General features: G+C 46.4%; 1 protein-coding gene across 1 annotated transcript in view; it reads left to right on the top strand.

The window, feature by feature from the left end:
- LOC119436983 (multiple epidermal growth factor-like domains protein 8) overlaps positions 1–25226 on the top strand; it is a 169403-nt gene that overhangs the window by 55963 nt on the left and 88214 nt on the right. Inside the window, exons 14-18 of the mRNA XM_037704034.2 lie at positions 2264–2440; positions 11439–11603; positions 16265–16431; positions 17426–17673; positions 24733–25020. Coding sequence (XP_037559962.1) covers positions 2264–2440; positions 11439–11603; positions 16265–16431; positions 17426–17673; positions 24733–25020 — 1045 coding nt within the window. The remainder of the gene's footprint in view (positions 1–2263; positions 2441–11438; positions 11604–16264; positions 16432–17425; positions 17674–24732; positions 25021–25226) is intronic.

The following is a 25226-nucleotide window of genomic DNA, read 5'->3' as shown; positions in this document are numbered from 1 at the left end:
AACACCGCGTTGGCCGCGGGCTTTCGTAACTGCGTAGTCGTCATCCACGATCGCATCGATAGCTGCCGCGGTTTTCTCCGCAGCGGTTGCAGCGAACAGTAGTTTCGTTTTTACTCAGTACGCGCGTCGGCCGCGTGCTTAAAGAACTGCGTAGTCGCCATCGATGATCGCATAGATAGTGACCGTGGTTTCGACTGCAGTTGTTTCAGCGAATGGTAGTTAATTTGTCTAGACTCGGTGCGTGCGTCGGGCGCGTGCCTTCAGCACCGCAAAGTCGTCATTCATAATCGTGCCGATAGCGGTCACAGTTTTTTTCCATAGCAGTTGCGGCAAACAGTTGTTTAGTTTTGACTCAGTGCAAAGCTGTCGAGCTTGAAGAGCACCGGCTACATCGCGATTATGTTTTCGCCAGCTCACTGGCGAAAATGTAATCACGATGTGCGCGCGATAGTACAAAGCGTGTCTACATGCTTGGTCTACATGTTTTGCATACGTGCAGTGCTTGAAAATCGTTATTTTGGTTATAGTGCGGTACCGCCTATAGTGCAGATATTCGCGACTCTGGCGACTTATGTTATAAGCGGTCTACACTGTATATGTTTGCACACACAGCTTGTTCTTATGCCACTGGTCATATTTTTTAGGGGCGAAGCTCCTCTAGCCGGGGCTCGGTCCCTCGGGCCGTGTACGCTAGTTCTCATTGCTCCCGCTAGAGGCGCAGCTGTGCTATAATTCAAAGGACGCCCGCTAGATGGCGCGCGCGCTAGTTAGCGAACATCTCCACGCAGCTACTCATCATGAACAGCCCAGAGGCAAAAGCAGCTGCGCGGCGGGCTCACAATGCAGCAGTATCTCGGGCTTTTGTAAGCGTCCCACCACCATCAGAGGGACCTGTATCGACATTGCCTTCTCCAACTTTGCATTGCATCCTATAATTCAAGATCCCCTCGCCACGTACTTCACTGACCACAAAGCTGTAATTTTCAAAGGGAAACGGGTCCCAGAGCTCATTGGGAACAACCCTTCTTTGTGGTCCGTAAAGTAAAATATCATTATGTATCCAACACATGTACATTATGTATATAATTGCTTCGATATGTAAGTGATTACATCTTGTGTATATAAGTGTATATAATTGCATTGATATGTAAATAATAGACATTGTGTATATAAGTGTATATACATTCACCCTATAACAACGTGTCACGTCTTTATATGATGTGTGGGCGAATGTTTCACAGTTTTACCGATGAGCATTGGAGCTTCGCCCCACTCATCAGCATTCACTTCATGGAGATGGCATGGATTTTTTTTGGTGGCTTGGCTTGTGTTATCCCGTGTTATCCTATAATGTGTTATCCTAGAGTAGCTTTCACCAGTAACATTATCCTTGGTCTTTCTGTTTCACCTTTCTTCATTTTCCTCTCTCCCCCTTCTTGCACGCTACACTTTAATTGAATTTTAGATCATCCTTGAAAATTTTGGATTGAATTATTTGTAGTGAACTATCTATTGCACAGTTACTTTCCATGATTAAATGTGACCTCACAATATTAAAAGGGAAAAAAAAAAGTCGGCCATGCAAACCTGCCTGCATTCCTCTGCAGTGCTGCTCTCACAAGTGCCCGTGTAGTGCCTTACATTTGCACCATAATGCACACCTCACCAAGCATCCACAGTCTCTGCATGTAATGGTAGGGGACCAAGGAGCAATTTGCACTATTTTGCTCTGGTTACATTCCGAATGCACTTATAATGAAGCATTATCTAAGCACCAACATTTAATTACTATGTTCACTGTTTTCTAAACTCGCTGTTTTGCTCATAGCGACCGGAATAAAGGGCAGTGTTGGCTGTGGCTGGGCGGTGAAACAGTGCATTGTTCACTGGTTGCACTGCTTCACTAAATATCGGGGATCAAAAGCAGGTTTTTGCTTTAGTTCCTTTGTAAGCATTGTCGTCGACTTGCGATCTCATGCACGTACAGATGCGTGCAACAGCTTTCACACAATGCTTGTATACTTGAGTTTCACATGGAATTTTTTTGCAGCTTGAACTAGCCTTTGGTATCATGCTTCCACATCACCTTGGTCACAGTGGTCACCTGTGGCACTCCATAATTTTAACTGTGCACCATGGTTACAGTTTTCTCTCATTAATGTTAACTGTAGTTCACTTATTTCAGTGACACATTGATATCACAAGTGTTGCATGTCTAATCAGCAACTCACATGTGCCTTCTGCCCTGTTTCCTACCAACCAGGAAAGGGAGCTTTGGGAATGCCACCAGTCCTTTCGGCTGCCGTAAGTGTGCCTGCAATAAACATGGCGATGCGACACGAGGCACATGCGACTCAAGCACAGGGGATTGCTACTGCCTACACAACACCCATGGGAAACATTGCGAGTCTTGCCAGCCAGGGTACTTCGGTGATCCCAGGTACGTTAACCCAGAGCTTGCATGCCAGTCCATGCGGGGGTGGTGGTGTATTTCACGAAGTTGAACAGTGAGCCGAAAGAGACAGCGTGCTAGGAGAGGGGCCCAGCTCATACACGACGCCATTCACGGCTCATACATGACTCCTACATTTCTTGAATGCTAATCGCGTCAACATCGGCAGTCATGGTGAGATGGGTTCTGCCGGAATTTTTTGTTTCTTTATGTAAACTTGGCCACGGTACTGAGAAGTTTCTAGGTTGTAGCATGCTTTTTAGGCTTTATAATCACACATCCAAAAATGGCATCTTACGCACATCATATTGTCCGAAATTGTTCACTTCCTTCACAATAACTTAATTGGAAGAACCTATCATTACACATCATTGTAGAAACTCAGCGGAAGCCAGAGGGAACTGGGACCAGGATAGTGGTTTTAGTAATTACACTTGTTCAATGCTAAAAAAGCTACTCTTACCATGGGGGAAACTTGATAAGCAAAAAAGATCAATGAATGACGGGCACCTTGAAATTCTGGTACCAGCTTGCGGTGACATCATGGATTTTGACATCATTTCCTCGGGCCTAGTTAATTTTATTATCAGTAAAAATGGACTACACTTTATTCTATAGGAGCCAGAGATTGACCAATGTTTCTAGAAATTGACAAGTTTCTAGAAATTTTGCTAATGAGAAAAAATAATAATGTGAAATCCATTACGTCACACTGATGTTCTGCCTTTACTTTTCACTGATTCTTCAAGGACTGCAAATAAACAAGTTGCAAAATAAGCTACCAACAGGAGTTGGTGGGTTATAAGCCATTTTTTTTTCTTTTTTTAGGTTCATTCTGTCATTTGGAATGGTACATTCATCAATTTCACATTTTGGCCACATTAACAAAATAAGCACGAGCCGTGACGCAGCCTGGGCAGGAGGTGGGGGAACGTATAAACACAAATAAGCCTTTTTTTTTTGCATCGTTTTTTTTTTTAATAACCATTCCACCATTTTGAATGTTACAGTCAATAATTGTGCATTTTGAATGCATCAACAAAAGAAACTTGAGCCAACGACACAGCCTGCCAAGATTGCCAATACTCTTAGATAAAGAAATGCACTGTTCGCTGCTGTCAAAATGTGCGCCAGCAATTAAAATCTGTGTCAGCCAATAGGACAGCTTCCTGCGTGCACGTGGCAGCTGTAACGAATTGCGACGCTAGTTTTTTTCTCTTTCCGCGCTTGCTTCTTTTGCTTTTAGTTTTGCATGACAAGATACGGTGCTGCAGCTATCTGTTGCTTCGATCTCCCGTCTTTATGATGGTATCAAGATGGTGGCGTTGCGTTAACGGAAAGTCGCTAGATCCGAGGTGCAATGACACTTTCTGAAGCCCAGTTTTATCGGAAGCACACTGTAAATGTGCAATTTTCTCAACTTCTACTTGAGATTTCTTTCTAATATTTCCCTGCAAGATTAAAAAAAAACACCTGGAAATTGCAAGGAAAGAAGTTAAACTTTGATGGAATTGATTATTCTAATTGCCGAGTCAACCGAGTGGTGGGCGGTATACAGGAGCAGTAGGTGGCATTTTCCTCTCTGCCCACCATGGGGCGAACCCTGTCACCACTATAGTTACGTTCAAAGCACAGATTAACAAATTGTTTGAGCACTGTTTGTAGGAAGTGCACAATGCCATATGGTGATGTGACTATGCAAGATTTTATAGAGTGAATCTGACATTCGAGCACAAATGGAATGAGGCTTTATTTGTAACATCATGTGGATACAGAGATCTAACAAATAATACAAAAAAGTTACAAGATATAGGCACGACCCTTTGTTTCCATCATTGAACATGCCAAGTTAATCCACCGCAGTGGCCGCACCATAAAGAGTACAAGGACCAGCCCTGGGCTCCCCTGACCCCTCTGTGTATCCCTACCTAAAGCCCTAGATAAAACTAAAAGTAGTGCATGTTTTGAAGGTTGGCACCGTCCTCCTTCCTGCGCTTTCCATTGACACTTGGCCCTCCCATTGGCCAAACGTTGTCACGTGCTCGCGTGCACTTTATTCTTGCTTGTGTTTTGCTTCCGCCACCATCGCGGTGACAAACATTGTGAGTGGCGTATGCAGGCACCACGTTTCGCACCTCCTTTGTTCCTTTGTACTTTTGTAGTGTAGTTCCGTGTTCACGATGCCGTGTTGCTGTGCCTTCGGGTGCAGCACACGTGAAACTGATGGCAAGCGATTCTTTCAGGTTTCATCTGTGAAGCAAGACCTGCCGCTGAGGAAAGTTTGGCGTCAAAGAATCAGAAATGCCCCTCAAAAGAGGCCAATGTCTTCCTTTGTCGGCATGTCATGACGTCATGGTTAATCCCTCTGCCACTATCAGTTCCCTGCAATGTCGCACTAGCAGGTGCAAGGGGATTAACTGCGACGTCATGACATGTCGACAAAGGAAGCCATTGGCCTCCTTTGAGATGCATTTGTTGCTGTGTTTTTGAGTTGTATGTGACTGTAAATGTAGAAAAAGCATAGGAGAAGTGGTGCACATGACGTAAGGGCATCTGAGTAATGTCACGTCTTCCACCAAACGCTCATACGCATGGATAAGAAAAAAATATTTGCTCCACATTTGATAAACACCCACATGCACCCGGAATACCACAGGGGTAGAAGAGAAAAGAGAGCGCAGGACGTACAGAGGAAGTACGCCAAATGTGAAGACGCGGTGTTCGTGGACGCCTCCAGGTACGCGCGCAGGCGCGCCTTCACGGCCGCGGTGGTAGATCACGAGAACACTTGCAAAACTAGTGTCACGGTACGCACGGTGCACGCGGAAACAGCGGAGGAGGTAGCCATCGCGCTAGCGGTGGCCACCACCGAGGCCGAAGTGATCATCAGCGACTCCCAGACGGCGATTCGCAACTACGCCAACGGCCGCATCTCCCCCGAGGCGTTACGAATACTACTCGCGGGCAAAACCGAGAATAAAGAAGTTTACATCGTATGGGCACCCGCCCACACCACATCACTCGCCGGCAACGAGGCGGCGCACGGGGCGGCTCGAGGGCTTACGGACCGAGCTGCCAACCACACTACCACCGCCTCGGCCACGACGTCTGGTGAGGGGTGGGAGTGGGAGGATCGCCTGACAAGTTTTAGAGATATAACGCAACACTACAGACTGGCGAGGTGCAAATTTCCGCCACCACACCAGAAACTGAACAAGAGACAGGCGGTCGCATGGCGACAGCTGCAGACAAGAATGTTTGTAAACCCGGTGATCTTGAATCTCTGTTACCCAGAGCTTTATTCGTCCAACCAATGCAAGTTTTGTGAGGCCAAGGCAACCCTGGAACACATGTTATGGGAGTGCAAACAAGGGGGGGTTCCAGACGGGGACGCAGCCTCGAGCCGAACGCGCTGGGAGACTACGCTGCTCAGCTCCGCCCTCGAAGACCAACTCTGGGCCGTCCAGCGGGCCGAGGAAGCCGCCAGAGCTCAAGGGCTCCTGGCCGACACCTAGGCAGGGGTATTCGCCCAAATCCCCGAATAACTCGCCGGATTATAAATAAAGTTAACATTCATTCATTCATTCCACATTTGATATAACCGGGGATCTTTATTGTGACAGCTTGCTCCTTCACTTTATATGACAGATCACATGTTGCCAGGTGCATTCATTCAGTTATCCGACATTCGAAAACGAACAATCCTTCATAAAGACTGCTAGTAACGCTATCCACAACGCAAGGCCCTCGATTCTAGAGTAAACTAATTCCTGCGTGGCTTTGTCAGTGGCCAGGACAAATCTGGAGGTTAACTCATAGTATTTACTCTGCATTCATTTTGATAAGATAGTGGATAAAATACGCAGTGCAGAATTTCTCCCACTCATGCGGAACACAAGCAAGTGGTGATATGATTCGCAGTAGCAGCCTTGCACACACTTGTGAGATGACTGCTGGCACACTTCTCAAGTCCACAAAATGAAAAAAGAAAAGTGTGTTGTGCAAGATGCCCTGCAAGCGAGCGAAGCCACTTGAGCCTCTTTATCGACGGAACATTTCTGCTGATTGATCAGTATGGCTCACTGGTCAGTTAAACCTGTAAGACAACTACGCATATACTGCTGGTCGATTATTTGCTCTCGCAGCCTAGTCGTAATGTTAAAGGCCCGCTGTGCACGTTGGCCGCTGGCCGACGAGGGACAGAAGCTGCTGAGGCGCAGAGGCGACTGGCGGTAGATAAACCAATGCCGAGGTCATGCGCAGCATGGCTCAGTGTCTCACTGCTGATAGTAGAGCCACCCAAGCACAACAAAATTTAGACGTCCCCTCTTGATGTTTCAGCAGCCAGTCATAATGTAAAGCCATAAAATTTCGATCGAAATATGAGCTCAAAAGCACGAGCGATACGTAGCGACAGCGTTTGATCCGGAGAGCATCTCCTAGTTCATCACCGCGTAGGGGGAGCCACGGTCGACAGAAGAGAGAGTGAATGCCAGCGCAGGAGGAGGAGAGAGAAGATGGTGGCACTTTTAGTTTATTGAGGCGCTTTACCTTTACTCCCTCTCAGCTTCACATTTTTGTCACAGTGGCAGGCAAAACGGAAGCAAATGAGAGAAAAAATTTGTAGACACACTTAAGACTGCTTACGTGTGGGAATGCGAAAGCATTATACTGTTTGTAGACCTCGGAACGTCATGAATGCGCTCAATATATACCCCCATGACGTGGCGTCACCTCCTCCGCATTGTCTGCCCCATCACGTGCCCAATGACGCACGCTCTAGGCCACACCTTTAGTCAGCGAGATGGCTGTGACGTGACGTGTGCAGTCACGCACGCACTAGGCATACCTTTAGTAAGCCAGAACCGTGGAGCTGCCGCGACGTTGGGGAAGTGTGCTCGCCTCGCACCCCGGTGGCCCGTGTTCGATTCATACCTAGACTGAAATGTATGAAATGTTCTTTTCAAAGCCATTAATTTACTTTGTTTACAGGAATGTCCCCGAGAAATTGGACGTCAAACTGAGCATTTTTTGACGTGTTCTTGCTCTTTGCGCCATTGGCCATTTTTGGTACCATCTTTCGGTCACGTCAATGGATGTTCGCGTAATTGGGCATGTTATGGTTTTTCATTAAAAGAAAGTAAAGATACTTGATCCGCAAGCAGAAGCACGACATTGACCTTGCCAGGTTCCTTGCATTGTAGCACAATGTAGGCTTGCAGCTGGGTGGATATCATCATCTTAGCCCTCTCGAAAAATTTTCTTGGTCTGACTGTTTTTGATTAAAACCAAAATTAGAAGCAAACACATCTATCCACTGTACAAAGATCTTGGCAAGGAGATAGCAGTATTCATAGATAAATAAAATAAAGGTTCCTAGAAAAAAATTTAGCATACCTTTTTAATGTTATTTTTTTTTACATTTTTTTAGATTTACTCCAAAAATGCTGAACCCTAGTTATAGCATATCAGTCTGTTAACTGCAGAGCGTGAGTCACTGCTTGTGTGCCTGTGTATATGAATTAAACAAATACAGAAGCTTGTACTGCAAAGTTAGTTAGAACTTTAACAGAGATGTCTTCTGACTTTAGCATAGTTTATTATGATTCCTTGCTCGTAATGTTTTTGCACCCTGAATTTTCATTAAATTTCACATTGTAAGGTTCCTGAAAATAAATGGGCCATAAAATACATCTGTTTTAAGTGCAAATCGCATGAGAGCGATTTTGTGCGCCACGGCGACGAGTGACGAAACGGGCTGTCGCGCGAGCAGATCGCTCATTCTTGTTGCTCGATCGTTCGGTTCTGGAAATCTAGAATTCGTTGCTCGTCGCACGAAAGTGCTATGAGCGACTAGCCAATAGCGCAAGGCCGGAACAGAATGTACATCAATCAAGTAGTCGAATCTCGTTAATTCGAACACGCTTAATTCGAACTTCCAGTTTATTCGAACTGACGCTGTGGTCCCATCAAGGTTATGTCTATTCCTATGGGCGAAACGCCCGGTAATTCGAACGCGAAAGCATTTGCGACGGTTAATTCGAACATACGACGCACCAACAATGCTCTCAGCAGCGCGTCAAATCACGCAGCGCCTCCGACCGGCATTGCTCCGACACCGCCATAGAGCAAAATCTTAGGAGAGACCCCTCAACACCGCGCGGAGAAAAAGAAAATGAAAAAAATAAAAATAAAAACGCAGCGAAAATTTCACTCTCAAATGGCAAGGTCGCTGTTTCACTGTCACGCCGGAACACGCGTGTACTTGCCGACGTCTCAGCCAACGCAGCGTCTGCGGCACAGAGGGAAGCTGTGGCAGAGGCCCAGTCCAGCTAACTTCCCGATAACGGCAGAAAACGAAGCTTCAGGCAGCGGGCTAAGCTGGTGCCAGGCCGGCGGGAGCGGTGGCGGTGGCGGGCGCGCACGGAGACAGTCGAGGGAGGGGGGGGAGCTACGAGGAAGTTGAGAGGGAGGTCGAGGGGAGCCACCGAAGCGGCGGCGTTGCAAAGGCCAAATCTGCTTCTCTGCCGCCCTCCTTCCTCACCTTCGACGGTCTCCCCACGCGCCCGTCGCCCTGCCGCCCGCTCCCTGAAGTTTCCTTTTCTGCCGTTATCGGGAAGCGAGCGTTGGCCGGTGTGGGCAGTTTCGTGGCCCTCGCTCACGATGTGCTTGTGCATCCATTCTCACGACTCGCACCGTTCGTACATTGTGCATGAATACTTCAAAAATAAGTCCTTCTTTTAATTCAAACTTCTTTTTATTCGAACAAAATTTCGGGCCCCTTCGAGTTCGAATTATCGAAATTCGACTGTACTACCGATTGTCGCACAGAGCGAGCAAACAACTTAATTTTGATACGTGCAAGGATAAGAACCTAGTGCAAGACCTTTAGAAATATTTATGTTGCTTGTCACAGTAAAACACATCAACTTAAATTAATAAAGCACGCGTCATGCCACTTTCGGCGTGTATTTGCTGCCCTCATACCGGCAACACCGGGCAGAGGTCGCTCAAAGTCGTCGCTCGTATGCAGTACGACTTGTAGGCGATGAACGAATGTGACAGCCATCTCCATCGCGTCGCTTGTCGCTGTCGCGCTCAAGATCACTTGCATGCAGTTTATACTTTATAGTGTGCTTTGTTATATTGCTACAGTACTCGAAGCAGTACTGACCACTGTGTGTTCGAGCTTTGTAAGCAGCAGGGCCATGTCAGCTGTCACCTCACCTGAACTGGGGCACTGCAGTGAGCTTGAACTCTGCCTCCAAAAGGCACTGAGCACCATGCTGCAAGAAACTCAGTAGTGCACAAGTTGACGAAGGAAAGGTTTATTTGCACCTAAGCTCCGGTAACATGTTTCATTGTACAAACGCTTGGCCCCAGGCCATACAAGATGCAAAAGCCCCTAGGGCGAAGTTTGAATACACAGAATAGATGCCACTAGCATGTTTATTATTTATCATTTATTTATTACTGCCAGCCTGACTACCAGGCCTTTGGTAGTAGTGGGTGTTACAGATAGTGAGTTGCATGTCGCCGAGAAAATGAAGAGCTTTTGCAAGGACCATTTAATACATACACTGTAGTAGCATTGTAACATTGCAAATGAGATAAAAACAAAGAAAAAAAAAAGAAATAAATAAAGGAAATAACACTACAATATCAGAATAATATAGCACAAAGAACAGAAGTGCTGCCAGTACACTGCACAGAATGAAATAAATATAAAAAGGAAGCCAGAAAGCCACGCAAGTGGGTGCACGGTTGTAAAATGGACGGGTGCAAACATGCCGCTGCCTATCTTTAATCAAACAAAATATCTGCAAGGCTCATAGATGGGACAAAAAGAATGCTTACAATTACAGTTTTGTGAGTGTGTGCATAAACAAAAATAGCGTCGGACTCTTTGCAGCACTTTCTGTCAAAGTGTTCCATTCGTGAATGGATCGGGGAAAAAATTAATTTTTTTAAAAGCTGGTTTGACGCAAATATTCATTTAGTCTCATTAAATAAGAAGAACGCGTTGGGTGCTGGTTGTAGTGTTCTCTGTACACTACTGTTACGGGAGGAAAGCTCTTCGTGAAATGCTACAATAGGGAGACTGCTTGCCAGGGTTATGATTTGGTGACTGCACTTTTGCATTAAAGGGCCTGGTCATGATAGCATAGGGCAATCTCCTTCAAGTGTTTGCCTTTGATGTGTGCAGCCCAGTATAGTAGGAACACGCACGAGCACTAGACACACCTCTTTGGCTTAGTGTTGAGAAAGGTGCAGTGCAATGTGCATGCTCATCATAGGTGGAAGGCAGCATAGATGAGCTCAAGTCCAAACGATACCCAAACCGGCAGTCGGACGAAAGAAAAATGTGCATGCACCTTGCACTGTCCCAGAGTGATCACTGCGCTTGCTCTCAACGCATGGCCAGAAGAGTGAAGGCTCAATTCCTGGCAAAGTAGGTTCAGTGGAAACTGCCTGCTGGACCTTTCAGGGCAGAGTAACAGTTGAGTGACAGCTTGGCCGTGGGTGGAAAGGGAGGAGGAGCAGCAGTGGAAAAATAGGCAAACACCCACTCAAAGTCAATAGGGCGTGCCACCATCCCCACAGCTTATAGTCAGAGGAAATAACTGATGAGAGCTCAGTTATACAAGAAAACGAATAGTATTAGTCACAATGGCAGTCAGCGCACTACGCAAAATAAGAGACAAAAAACCAAGAATGTAACGTGGATTGTGTCCTCATTACATTCTTTCTTGTCTGTCCCTTGTTTTGCGTAGTGCGCTGACCGCCATCATGACTAAACTGTTCCAACTGTTCCAACTCGTCCAAATCACCATTCTGTTTAATAGTATTTATGTACTAGTATTAAATAGTATTAGTGTGCCACTTGCTGTGCAACAAAATCCTGTGCAGCTTTCTGAGAGAAACAGTTGTACATGCCTCTTTCTTGCTTTGGGATTCTCATGCTTCTTTCTACTGGTGCGCACAGGAATGGAGGCCGCTGCTACATAGACTGCAGTCCCAAGCGTGTTGTGTACGTGGAGCCAGATGGAGGTGGACTGGGTGTGCCAGAAATGGAGGGTCCAGTGGAGGCCCGCCACTGTCTATGGATCCTCACCAGTACTCCAACCAACCGAAGCAATACTCTCTCTATGTGAGCCTCCTTATGTGTAATAATCACCACCATGGTCACTGATGGCAAATACATGCAATTACAGTAAATCTGCATTATTATGAACACAACATATACAAACATTTCAGATTGACAAAGTTTTCTGAAACCTTGCGCCAACTGCCTAGAGTTTCAATGTAAAAATATTTTCAGGGCCGGTATTTTGTAGCGATGCCTTTGAAGTAATAATGCCTTTTCGCGCTTATCGCGCTTTGTCAGTGGCCAGAGCGACGGTCCACTCGCGTTATCAACGGGATCAGCTGGCCGTGAGTGGTGGATGATAAGACTATTCCAAAATAAGTCATAAGGCATCGCTACAAAATCGCGGCCCAGTACTACAAATTTCAGAATACAGTCGACTTCCGTTGATTTGACCTTGATAGAATTGACGAAATTGATTGGATTATCTGGATAAAAAAAAAATCCCCAAACACATCACTGCTTTAAACTTGTTCGACACTAATTACTATTCGCTTCGACTTTGCTTCGAACCAAAAAATTTATATTCACATAAGCCTGATAACTATGTTTCAAAATAATAAACAAATTTCCACTGTGTCCTGAAGTTCATTATACTGCTATTTCACTGTAGTATTCTGCCTTTTCTCAATACAGTGAAATCCCGATAATTACAAATCTCTTTATTCGAATTGACCGATAATTTGAACTGCTCTGTTAGTCCCGGCAAAGTCGTATGTATTTGACTAGAGAAAAGCTCCCGTGAATTCCAACTCCAAAAACGGCGCAATGGTTATTTTGAACAAAATTTCTCGTTCCAATGGACCACTTTGTGGAAAACCCGAGCCAAAGGAGAAGGTTAGATGCGTCACTAGCTACTGTAATGTCGCATGCTGTAAAAATGACGAGGGAAGAGCCGAGACCGAACCAGAGCAAACAGAGAGCGTGCGCCCTCCATTTCCATCCGGCTTAAAGGGAGCAGGAAAGAGCCCCCTGCCGCACACTTGATCACGTTACCGTGCACTCAGTTATTCAGATAGACCCCGCCCTTAACATCCCCTCGAATTTCGGAGTTTTTTCATTTTCCCGCCTTCCTTTTCACTAGCTTACCCAAAACGCAGATCTTTTTTCTCCGCTTCTCGGTGCATGGCGCGTGCGCGCGCATATAATTAAGAAATGCGTACTAGTCCCCGTTAACGGTCTCATACAAGGCACACATGGTGGTCAAAAGGAGGGCTCAAATCATCACAGAAACATCAGAAACAGCTCTAAATGGCTGCCAGTTTGCTTATTAAGCGTCTAGGTGCTCGTACTGTGACCGGAGACGGCACGTGCACGTGTGTTTAATTAAGGAATGCGTACTATGTCCCATGACAGTAGCCCCTTTTCATTCTTGGTATGCTTCACTACATAATATGGCTGTATTGCGACGAAGCTGACCAGTCAAGTTCGAATTACCGTATTTACTCGCATAATGAACGCACTTTTTTTTCCCGGAAAATATGCGCTAAGTTGGGGGGTGCGTTTATTATGCGAGGTAAACTTTCGAGCAATTTTTTTTCCTTGGCCACCTCTAAAAAAGTCACAGTTTCGCCCGAAAGGCGAACCATCGATTGCGATAGCAAATGCGTAGATAGCTATACGAAGTAACGATAGTAGTTTTATCCGGTCGAATAAACATGCAAAGTAATTTAGCCCGATGGTGTCAGCGCGCACAGGCAAACATGAACTAATCACACTCGATGACCGCGGACACTCGCTGTTAAAACGCTGGCGTGAGGAAGCGCGGCAGCAACAGCGAGCAAAGTGACCTTTGTGCCGTGTATCGCTTCAACGCAAACTGAACGGCGATAACGGAGCACGCACAAAGGTATAAGCCGCCGCCGCACCTAGACTCAGCCACCCGACGCAGATTGCTTTCAAGATAGGGCGCGCGTGGCCGCGCAATGTGCAGTTGCTGCGCCGCCTCCCTCCCCTCCTACCAGCGCCATGCATGCGGCGAAATACGGCGCGTTTCCTCCCTGCTTTGCTCCCTCGAACACGGGAGATAGAGCCACGAGCATCGGCGCCGACAGCAAAAATGCGCCTAGAGTGTCCATACGATTGCTGTCACAATAAAAGTAGGAGCCACACGGAACGAGTCAGCATCCGATACGGCATCTGATACAATCGTACCCGCCGGACGCCATATCGGACGCCAAATCGTACTGTGTCTCTCCTACTTCACGGCAGAAAGTTCAGGGTGCGTTTATTACGCGGGAGAAAAAAAAATCCAAATTTTGATCACTAAAGTTTGGGCTGCGTTCATTATGCGAGTGCGTTCATTACGCGAGTAAATACAGTATTCGGCGGAGGCCAATTTTGAGATGATAAAAGTAACAGAAGTTTGGGCCCATAGAAATGTATGGGCACCTGCCAGGACCTTCGGTCGTGATCGAATGAACTGAAAAATCGAATTAAACACAGTCAAAATAACAGAAGTTTACTGTATTCGTATTTGGTTCAAAAACCACGTATACAATAGTTTTAGGTTAGTTGACATGACTGGAATGTTTGGAACTTCCGAATATTTGAGAGTGCATTTGCAAGCACAAGCTTCCATTTTTTCGTAACAAGACTCATCGTAATACAGTCAAATCTCGTTAATTCGAACACGCTTAATTCGAACTTCCGGTTTATTCGAACTGACGCTGTGGTTCCGTCAAGGTTATGTCTATTCCTATGGGCGAAAACGCCCGATAATTCGAACGCGAAAGCATTTGCGACGGTTAATTCGAACATACGGTGCACCGACAATGCCCTCAGTAGGGCGCTAAATCACGCGGCGGCACCTCCGACCGGCATTGCTCCGACACTGCCATAGAGCAAAAGCTTAGGAGAGAGCCCTCAATGCCATGCAGAGAAAAAGAAAACAGAAAAAAATGAGGCAGAAATTTCACTCTCGACGGTGAAACGTTGCGCCGGAACACACGTGTACAAGCCGACGTCTCAGCCAACGCTGCGGCTGCGGCGCAGAGAGAAGCAATGGCGGAGGCCCAGTCCGCCAACTTCCCGATAACGGCAGAAACGAAACTTAAGGGAGCAGGCTAAGCTGGTGCCGGCAAGGCGGCGGGCGCGCACGGAGACAGTCGAAGGTGGAGGAGCTACGAGGGAGTTGAGAGGAAGGGCGAGGGGAGCCACCGAAGCCACTACCACCGAAGCGACGGCATAGCCAAGGCCAAATGCGGTTCTCTGCCGCCCTCCTCCCTCACCTACGACAGTCTCCGCGCGTGCCCGTCGCCGTGCCGGCGCCGCTCGCTCCCTGAAGTTTCATTTTCTGTGGTTATCGGAAAGGGAGCATTGGCTCGCATGGGCAGTTTCATAGCCCTCACTCGCTACGTACTTGCGCGCCGCATTTCACAACTTGCACCGTTCGTACATTGTGTACGAATACTTGCAAATAAGTCCTTCTTTTAATTCGAACAAATTTTTGGGCCCCTTCGAGTTCGAATTATCGTGATTCGACTGTAGCAGCATAGTGACTTCAGGCATTGTTTATTCAAATTGCTGTTTTTTTGTGTTTGTTTATATCTAACACACCATTGTATGCCTGATTTTGTGCTACCTACTTTGCTCACTCATGGCATAGTGGATGGGATGATTAGGGTAAGATCTTCATGGGAGGACTGACACAACGGATGCACTCTTGAACAGAAAGGTCATATAATGGCAAGTGTGTACATAACAGGGTGCGATAGCAGGTAGCACAACTAACTGGGCAGCTATGAGCTTCGTCCCTTCCATAGCCACGCTAGAGACTGTTCATGCACTGTGCCTGGCCGTGGCCCTCCACATCCCCTGACAACAAATTCTGAGAACGGGTGATGGAAAATCGAGGACCAAAGGTCTTCGCTCTCTTTTCATAACTGTTGTTTGGCGCATTGGCAAAGGCATCTTTGCCCAACAAAGCATGATTTAACAACTGAACACATCTTCTAACTATATTTAATAGCTGTTGAGCTACCTGGCTGCCTTGCATTGAATGAAAGTCAAACAGTGTGCCCTACCTGCCATGCCTGAGAAGCTGTGTGCATGCAAAACCGGGGGGGGGGGGGGGGAAGGGGGGAATAACTAGGTGCTCCCGTCGTGCCTTTCTGAGTGATGGTCGCAGTGATACACATTCTAGCATTCTGGTTTGCTTAGAAGCTAATGCCGCTTTTGCCTCATTCATTTGTCACCACATTTCCGGTGGTTGCGCATTCCAGGGCAAGTGCATCACATGATGAGTGGCAAGCAGCTGAATGCCTCTGAATAAAAAAATAATGCTGCGGCATAATGCGTGTGGTAATAAAACCAGATTGTGAATGGTGACTGTTAAATTTTCTGAATTAACAAGGGTCAAATTAGCTTATGCTATAATGACTCACCTGTCCATTTCTGTTTTCAAGATAGTTGTGATGCTTCAACCATGTGTAAATATGTAAAGATAAGTAAATGCATCTGCATTTTATTGTTCGATATGTGAAGCTTTGTATTCGTATTTGGTTTGTATTAAAAAAAATCTTACCGTAGTATATAGGGGGGGGGGGGGGGGGAGCTCATGTCTTGTACCCAGTGAAGAACTCGCAAGCATAAAATTTGAATGATGAGAGTGGTGTTGCATGTGAATTGAGTGCCTCTCCTTTTTCTTCTTTTTGCCCTCCTAGGCAACCAGGAGCTACCTTGGAGTTAACACTGCTTCCAAACCTGAGGGTTCCATGCCCTGAAAATCATATCTATGTTTACTCGGGGGTTCCACCTTTTGTGCTTTCTGCTGTACGTGGCAGTGAAGAAAGTGTGCTGCTGGGAGCATTTTGTGGTACCAACCTGACAGGTAGGAATTTGCTCACTTGCAGACAGTATTGCCTATTTTCTAGGACCACATTCTACAGGATCTGCTTTCCTGTGGCAAAAGAGTTACAGTATTGCCGTTCTGTGCTTTGTGAAAGCATTCTGTCTGTTCTTTTAGCGCTCTTCCATGCTCGACAGCTGTTAAGACGGGATAAACAATCTTGCTCTAATGTTGTTCTGTGTGTTTCTGATTCCTTTACTGCTCTGCACAGAGTGTGCATTTGAAGTATAGAATTGGGGTGTTGATTTTTGTAACTCTTGTAAATTGGCAAAACATTATTAACAGTGATCGACTTCACTAAGTGTGATAGTTAATGAAAACTACTCTTAAATAATTACATCGGGGCACATGTTCCGGTTGTGGAATTGAAGTCAGTCTGTGCTTAAGGCATGACTACTTAGTTGGTATCTGAAGACTAGCACAAGTTTTGAGATATCTCTTTGTAAAGTTGTGACGAAATGCATTGGATTTGTGCACTGTAGGACATAACTTGCATGGAACATGAATGTGATGTTGTGTATGCTGTCTAGTGATGTGTATTGGTGATTTATGCAAGTACTATTTTGTGATATGTATTTTGCTCTGTGTATCTCTGCATGTGTCTCTTGGCTATGTGTGTGCCTGAACACTGACCGGCCTCAGTTCTACTATTGAAACTCTTTCTGAAATTAATTTAAAGCATTTGCATAATTTAGAAGAGATTATCACACATTTACTTATGTGTGCCGCCATTATTATGTGTTTCCAAAGAAGAATTCATCATCTCTATTGTACTGTCTCCTAGAAGATGAGATAATCTTTGTCTAAACTGCTGGTATAACCTTTTTATGCTGATGTGTGCTTTCTTTCTCCGTGTCTCTGCTTGCGGGGCAAGACAGCATTTGAAGCTAGATCTCGTGTTTGTGCCACCTTCCCACATGGGTGCACAGCCATTGGGCTTTTTGCCTGCAAACCTGTTGGGCTTTCCTATGTGCAGCAAACATCACACTGGTGTCACCAACGGGCTGGCTGTCGGTGTACTTTCGGCGTGGCCGCTTGCCCCAAGGGTTCAGCGCTAGTTTTCGTCGCCTGGACTGCCCCAGTGCATGCATGTTTGAACAGCAACACCACTGCAGCCACAGTGGAGAGTGCGTGTGTGGCCGTGGCTATGTTGGCAGCCACTGCCAGGTGGCCAGCTGCCCCAACGAGTGCTCAGCCAGCCAGCACCATGGCCTCTGCGAAAAGGTGCCACGATTTTGTAGTATGCATGCTGCTGTGTCTAGCTGGCACAGATAACATGTATATCACGCAAAATCTAAAACTGGAACTTGACCTACTCCATAAAGGTGGCTTGCTACTCTTAATGCATAGATGCGTTGTTGTTTGTGTTACGTTAAGACTGGACAGAGATCAAAAGATTCCACGTGTCATATGGCTAATGACTCCTTTACCTTTTACAGTGGAGCCTTGTTTATATGTACCTGGCGGGAATGCAGTTTAACTACGCACTAAATAGTACTACCGTATTTTCCGGTGTATAAGACGTGGTATTTTTTCTGAATTTTTCGTCAGTGCGTACTATAGAACGGTGTGACTTACGTACGTTTTTTTTTTTTTTCCGGAAAAACTGCTGTCAAAATTGGATTCGATGTTATGGCCACACGAAGCGTGCTGGTTGACTTAATTGCTACAGGTTCTGTGCGCGCTATCGAGGTGCCAGGTTCTCGTGATTGTGTTCCCGAGCGCCGTGCAAGAAGGATGGAGCAGCAACGCAAGCGGCTCCAGGCCGACTGTGAGTCGACCGACCCCGAAGTCGTCGATCTGCAGATAGCTGTCAAGATACGGCGCGCGTCACTGCGCAAACTACGCGTTGCTACCAGAGTGCAAGCCACCCCCCCTCCCTCCCACGCTGCCTTCCCGTTTTCCTCCCTTGTGCGCGATTCAGCTCACTGTTGGACGCTTTCACTCACTCGTACAGCATACGGCCCGTGGGGGGGATGTTATTGCCCTTGGACTTTATATGGAACATTGCGGCAACCACGATGGCAGAAATGCACCTGGAGTGTCCGTATCATTGCTATATGGCACCCATACGCTTGCGCGTGACCCACGTTCACGGAGTGAAACATCACTGTAATTTTTTTTAATCGCTTACCGAACGAACAGGTGTGTCTTATACACCGGTGCGACTTATATACGTTTTTTAGGGGGGAAAACTGCCGTTCCGAGGGGGGTGCGTCTTATACAAAGGTGCAACTTATAGACCGGAAAAAACGGTAGTTGGTGCTAACCAGCAAGTACAAATTTGCATCTGTTTACCTGTGTCGCTGTCAAAAAAGAACGAAATGTGACACCACTGTAAATGTTACCTTAAATACGCACAGTGTTTTTTTTTTTTTCTTTTTTGCAAAGCAGGGAAAAACAATTAGGGCATTTTTGCACAACTGTTCAATCAAGCACGGGCAATATACCTAGCAGCACATTGAAACTACAGTAGGGCTCGGAGCACAGTGGCAGGGCAGACAATGTATCAACTTATCAAGCTTTCCTAATTGCATCATAAACTTTCCTCAAACTTGCCGTGACCCTCCAGATATTTAATGATTGACAGGTGGCAAATCACGCCGAACCTGGCAATGAAACGGAGCAGAAGGTGCCTGTTCTTTGCCGTCGGAGCTAGCTATACATGGAGCGGTGATTGAGTCACATGATGCACGGTCTTTTCATCTGTCGCGCATAATGGCCTTACGATAATCCAGCCGCCGTAAAGTTGAGATATCCTTTCTGTCGTTGGGAGAAAAAACTGTAAAGCAAAACTTTCTATGCAATAAATAACAGGTTACCGCAAAACACTAGTCCACTATTAAACTGAGAATCTCATTAGTATTCAGTACAGCAGAACGTCACTAATTCATTATTTTCAGAGGGGAACAAAGATTCTATTCAACATAAATTTACTGATAAAAAAACATTTCCAGCTGTAATGAATGCTGTCATATTAATTTGGTGTTTGCTCTCTTTAATAAGAGTAGGCCATACTGTATCTTAATTTCTATCTACAGTATAGACCACTTATAACGTAACCGTTTATAGTGCAGGACCGGATATAGTACGATCTTTTCAGACTCCCGTTAATTTTCCCATAGCACTCCATGTATACGCATACCGCTTACAGTGCAGCCACGTGAGACGAAATGCTAGTTATAATGCGGCTTCCGCGGGAAAATCTCACCGACAAGGGCGGCAGCGAGCTTGCTTCTCAACAAGGTCCTTGCTCTCGGCGAGCGTGTTCATTATTCAATGCAATCAAACTCTTGTTAATTCGGACTTATTTGGCCGCACATCGGTTAATTCGGACTACTTTCGGAGCTCGAGGAGCGCCGCAAATGTGCGACGCAAAAGAGCAAGAACGGCGCTAGCATCCAACCGAAACGAAGCAGCAGAGTCCGCATCGCCACAGCCATCAGTTGAAATCGTACGTGAATGACAGCAACGCCGGAACGCTTCGAGCCTATTTGTGTCTTTAAAGCCTGTATTCTTGCGTTTACCGCCGCGTACAACACCGCGTTGTCCGCGGGCTTTCGTAACTCCGTAGTCGTCATCCACGATCGCGTCGATAGCGGCCGCGGTTTTCTCCACAGTGGTTGCGGTAGTTTCGTTTTTACTCGGTACGTGCGTCTGCCGCGTGCCAAAAAAACTGCGTAGTCGCCATCAGTGATCGCATAGATAGCGACCGCGATTTCGACCGCAGGTGTTGCAGAGATTGGTAGTGAATTCTTCCAGACTTGGTGCGTGCGTTGGGCACGTGCCTTCAGCGCCGCAACGTCGCCGTTCATAATCGCGTCGATAGCAGTCACAGTTTTTCCCGCAGCGGTTGCGGCAAACAGTTGTTTCGTTTTGACTCGGTGCAAAGCTGTCGAGCTTGAAGAGCACCGACTACATCGCGATGTGCGCGCGATAGTACAAAGCGTGTCTACATGCTTGGTCTACATGTTTTGCATACGTGCAGGGCTTGAAAATCGTTGTTTTGGTTATGTGCGGTACCGCTTATAGTGCAGATATTTGCGACTGCGGCGACTTACGTTATAAGCGGTCCACACTGTTTGCCGATAGCTTGCTACATTCTTGTTATACAATGCTAGGAAACTTCAAAGCATATGCAGCACCATAATAATTTCTTGCCCAAAATTTGTAAGCATGAAATTGGGAAAAATTTTCTGATATTTGATATTCGGCTTTTTTTTTTTCTTGATTTTACTCAATATTCAATTCGAAATTTACTATTTGGTATTTGTGCACTCCTAATTGTTACTGTAATTACTATACAGAGTGCATTGTTTTATTTTCGCTTGCATAAGTGTATTCAAGAGTTTTTGTATTGTAAAGCTTCTACAGGGGGGGGGGGGGGGGGGTATGTTTTCTTGTGGTTTTAGTCGTCTTGGATACAGAGATAATGTGTTCAAGGGCATCTGTTATGTTGAAACCGCCTATGTGAACATATTGTATATTTCTTTTGACAAGCACGGGACTGGTCAAGCTGTTAATTCAACTTTTCTTCTAGACTTTCCTCATCGCATGGATCAGAATTAAGCTATTATTTATCATTAACTATTCATGTTATCTGGTCAGTAGTGTATTGCATAGATAGGAAAATAAAATGGGCATTAACCTTAAATATGGCCTCATAACTGTTTGCTAAAACTAGTTTTTATTCTGCAGCATTTACTTTAAAGGGGTCCTGAACCACCCCTCGGGCTTGGTGAAAAAGCATGGTCCGCGAATAGCATACGCTGCTGTGAACATCTCAGCCAAGTCTTGCAATCGCACGCGATGCGTGGAGCTCGCAAGCGGAGCGTGAAGTCACCTTTCTCTCAAATACTCTCTTTACAACAGAAACCTGCTCTTTACTCTCTTTTGGATGCTTTATTTTGTAATAAAGCGGATTCCTATACGCGGCTGCTTTGGCCAATAGCTGACGTCAATCAAGAAGGATGTTTGGATCAGTGGGCATCCTCCTACTATTACTGTGTATATTTATTGACGAAGTTCAATAAATAGGCTAAAGTAAGCGAAAATGTGCTTTTGAATTTTGATAATAATTATGTATTTCCGGAAGAAGCCAACTATCGTCTGCTTACGCTTGGCCGCGGCCGCCTGCATAGGAATTGAACTTTGGCCACCCTGCTTATCGGTGTCGTAGCCGTCGGGTCTCACTAATTTCAACTAGTTTTGAACGCTCAACTAGCCTCGAACCATGCGAAACATAAGGTGAGACCTCACGCACGCTTGCCAGTGCGCGCTCACTCCTGGCTGCTCCTGGAGACGCCTTGGCAGACTAATTGATAGCACTTAAAAAATGCACAAGTTGGATGCGGCTACTATCCGTCGTTCAAGCTGGTTAAGGACAAAGCCAGTCCGCACCACATAGGATAGTTAGACTGGAACATTTTAGCGCGAGCACGCACTCAAGCCTTGTCGCGCACAAAAAAAATGCTGCGCATACTGCATGTAGCTGCGGTCTGCTACGTACCGTAGATACCGCGGCTGCCGCGGGGTGCCATGACGCGTCCACTGGCTGAGCGCACTGCAGCTTGCTGAGGACAACCGCATTTGGCTTACGTTTCGTGTGCCGTAGGCGCCAAAATCAGAAGTAGTGACATCTACGTTAACATCGAAAATCAAATTTGAATTGCGCACCACAGTGACATCTGGAAGGTGGACTGTTGTGGACATGCCCCTCTCCGCCATAGCCTTTGCAGCACAAGGCATTGAAGAAGGAGTGGAAGCACCGCGTCGGCCATGTTTGATTGCCAATAACTCTGCTTCTACTGAATGCATAGAAGTACTTTTTGTGGCAAAGTATTTCTGAAATAACCTATTTTAACTTCAAATGCCTTTCTCCACTACGATGAAAAGTGGTTCAGGGCCCCTTTAACGCCTTAACCGTTTTATTATTTTGACAATATCTGTGCCCAAACTGCTTATTTAAAAAAAAAATTTCATATTCAATATTTTCCTTCTAAAAAGCAAGTTTTCGGCATTGAAAAAAAAATCAAGCACATACTAAGTCAAATTAGCATATCAAATTTATTATTGCTCATGATAAAGGAGGCCAGCTACCTGCTGGTAATCAACAATAAAAAAACAGAGCAAGAGCGCTGTTCGGAATCTTTTATCAAGTCATCAGGCAATTTTATATTGAACGCCTTACCAGGGACGCCCAAAAACGGAAACCGAGGAGCCTTCGTGGGGATGTCCTTCACATCGATGCGCCGCCATTGATACGCACTCGCAGTAGTGTCTTCTGAGCAGTCTTCTTCATCTGATGAACTGCTAATTTCGAAGTCATCGCTATTGTTTCGCTTCGAGACACGAAGTAAACTTCGGTTTCTGAATCGTTATCGTCCAAAGAGCTGGACGACGGCGAAATGCTTCTTTACCATGACGACGGACCAGAAACACATGCGTCACCTCCACCGGGTGCCATTTTTTTAAACATGAGTTCCCCCCAAATAAATGTGAAACAGCAGTTTAAAAAACAGAAATTACCTGCCCAGTGCTGCCATCTGCAAAGTGACACACCAATTAGCCTGCAAACGAGCGTGTCTCGTTCAAAACGCTCAAAAGGAGATATTATCTCGAGTGGACGAGTGTTAACGGTTTTGGGACAGTTCGGCACAGACGAGCTGAGCTCAGCTGAAACGGTGAAGGGGTTAATGTTGCAAAGCTGTGTACCATGAAAAATTATCGTATTGGGGTAACAGACAGTGCCTATTAATGCAAAGGCATTTAGTACTTTTCCAGAGTACTGCACCATATTTTTTTTAACTTCTGCCTTTCAAGATGCACTGTTTGTTCGTGTAAATCAAATCTCCCGTGTTGTCCAGGCATGCATGGCTTTCTGTATACAGTATAGACCACTTATAACGTAACCGCTTATAGTGCAGGACCGGATATAGTGCGGTCTTTTCAGACTCCCGTTAATTTCCCCATAAAACTCCATGTATACAGGTATCGCTTATAGTGCAGTTGTGGGAAACGAAATACCGGTTACAGTGCGGCTGCCTGGGAGTACAGAAGTCAGCGGAGACGGCGAACGCTCCCCTCAAATAGGTGCCCCAAGGAGTGCTCGAGGAAGAAAGAGAGACGAAGTGGTGGAGAAGGGCACGTGCTGCGAACGAACAGCCAGTGAGGCTGAAACCAGAATCTTGAGTGTGAGTCGTGAAATATCACGGCGCGCATAGCGAGCAAGGGCCACGAAACTGCCAACGCCGGCCAACGCTAGCTTCACGATAACGGCAGTAAACAAAACTTCAGGGAGCGGGCGGCACCGGCACAGCACGGCGAAGGGCGCACGCGGAGACCGTGGAATGTGAGGGAGGAGGGCGGCAGCGAAGCGGATTTTGCCTCGGCAACTCCGCCGCTTCGGTGGCTCCCCTCCCCCTCCCTCGTAGCTCCCTTACTTTCGACTGTCACCGTGCGCGCCCACCGCCGTGCAGGCGCCAGCTCCCCGAAGTTTCGTTTTCTGCCGTTATCGGGAAGCAGGCGTTTGCCGGCGTGGGCAGTTTCGTTGGCCGGCCTGGGACAGCGCCGCTGCTTCCCTCTGCGTCGTAGCCGCAGCGTGCAAGGTCAACACGTGACTAGAAAGCAGAGAAAGCATAAAGGAGAAAGAAGGGTTCACTGCCATTTTCTATGCGTGGCTAAGGTAGCGTGGCTGAGACGTCGGCACGTACACGCATGTTCCGGCGCAACGCAGAATCGGCGACCTTGCCATTTAAGAGAGGGTGAAATTTCCGCCGCATTTTTTTTTTTTTTTTTTGTTCGCGCGCGACATTGAGGGGTCTCTCCTAAGCTTTTACTCTATGGCGGTGCCGGAGCAATGCCGGTCGGAGGTGCCGCCGCGTGATTTGGTTCAAATTAACGAGATTCGACTGTAAATTGAATGCAAACGTTCAAGCTGCATTCCTCGACTGTCGCATACACGTGGCGGCTCGGTGCACATGTTTTGCATATGTGCGGGCCTTGAAAATTGTTGCTTTGGTTATAGTGCTGTACCGCTTATAGTGCGGATATTCGCGACTCCGGCGACTTACATTATAAGCGGTCTACACTGTAGTAACCTTACCATTTATACTAGTATTTCCTTTGACTTGCATTATGCCTTTCTCTTTTGTTATTCACTTTTGTCATTTATGCATTTGCATTCTGGCTCAAACCACATATCCAAAGTATTTTTTTTTAATGTGTTCTTGTATCAGAACACTGAGCCATACATCATGATACATCACAATCCTGTCATTGCAGGGTTATCGGCTCTGCCACTGTGGAGACCAGTATGGGGGTGCTGACTGTGGCCACGCTCTGGTGCCAGGACAAGTGTCGTGGAGCCTTCTGTTTGAGCTGGAACGACTCACTGGGCAGGTTCAAGGGGGCAGTATAGGCGGTGCCACTGAGCTGCCCCACTCACGCCTGGGCCACTCACTCCTCTCTCTTGAGCCCAACCAATTGTGGCTGTTTGGCGGCATGGACCCTGCACGGGGTGACAGTGATGAACTTTATGTATATGACCTCGACTTTGATCGTTGGAAAAAGGTGGGCAGCTGCTTTTCTTTCATCTTTTCCCCCCTTCTGTTTAATGATTGGTACAAATCCACATTCTGCTGGAGACCATGACGTTTAGTTTTGCGTGCCAACTTGACAATATGCACTACATAGTTGGGCTCAAGGTATCACATTCTTGGTCCTGAGAACTGCATACAAAATAACACACAGCTTGTTTATGTGTACCCTGTGCTGTG

This window comes from Dermacentor silvarum, chromosome 1, assembly GCF_013339745.2.
Source record: "Dermacentor silvarum isolate Dsil-2018 chromosome 1, BIME_Dsil_1.4, whole genome shotgun sequence".
In the NCBI taxonomy this organism is placed as follows: domain Eukaryota; kingdom Metazoa; phylum Arthropoda; class Arachnida; order Ixodida; family Ixodidae; genus Dermacentor; species Dermacentor silvarum.
Note: the sequence above shows the minus strand (reverse complement) of the source record. Positions and strands in the feature narration are given on the sequence as shown.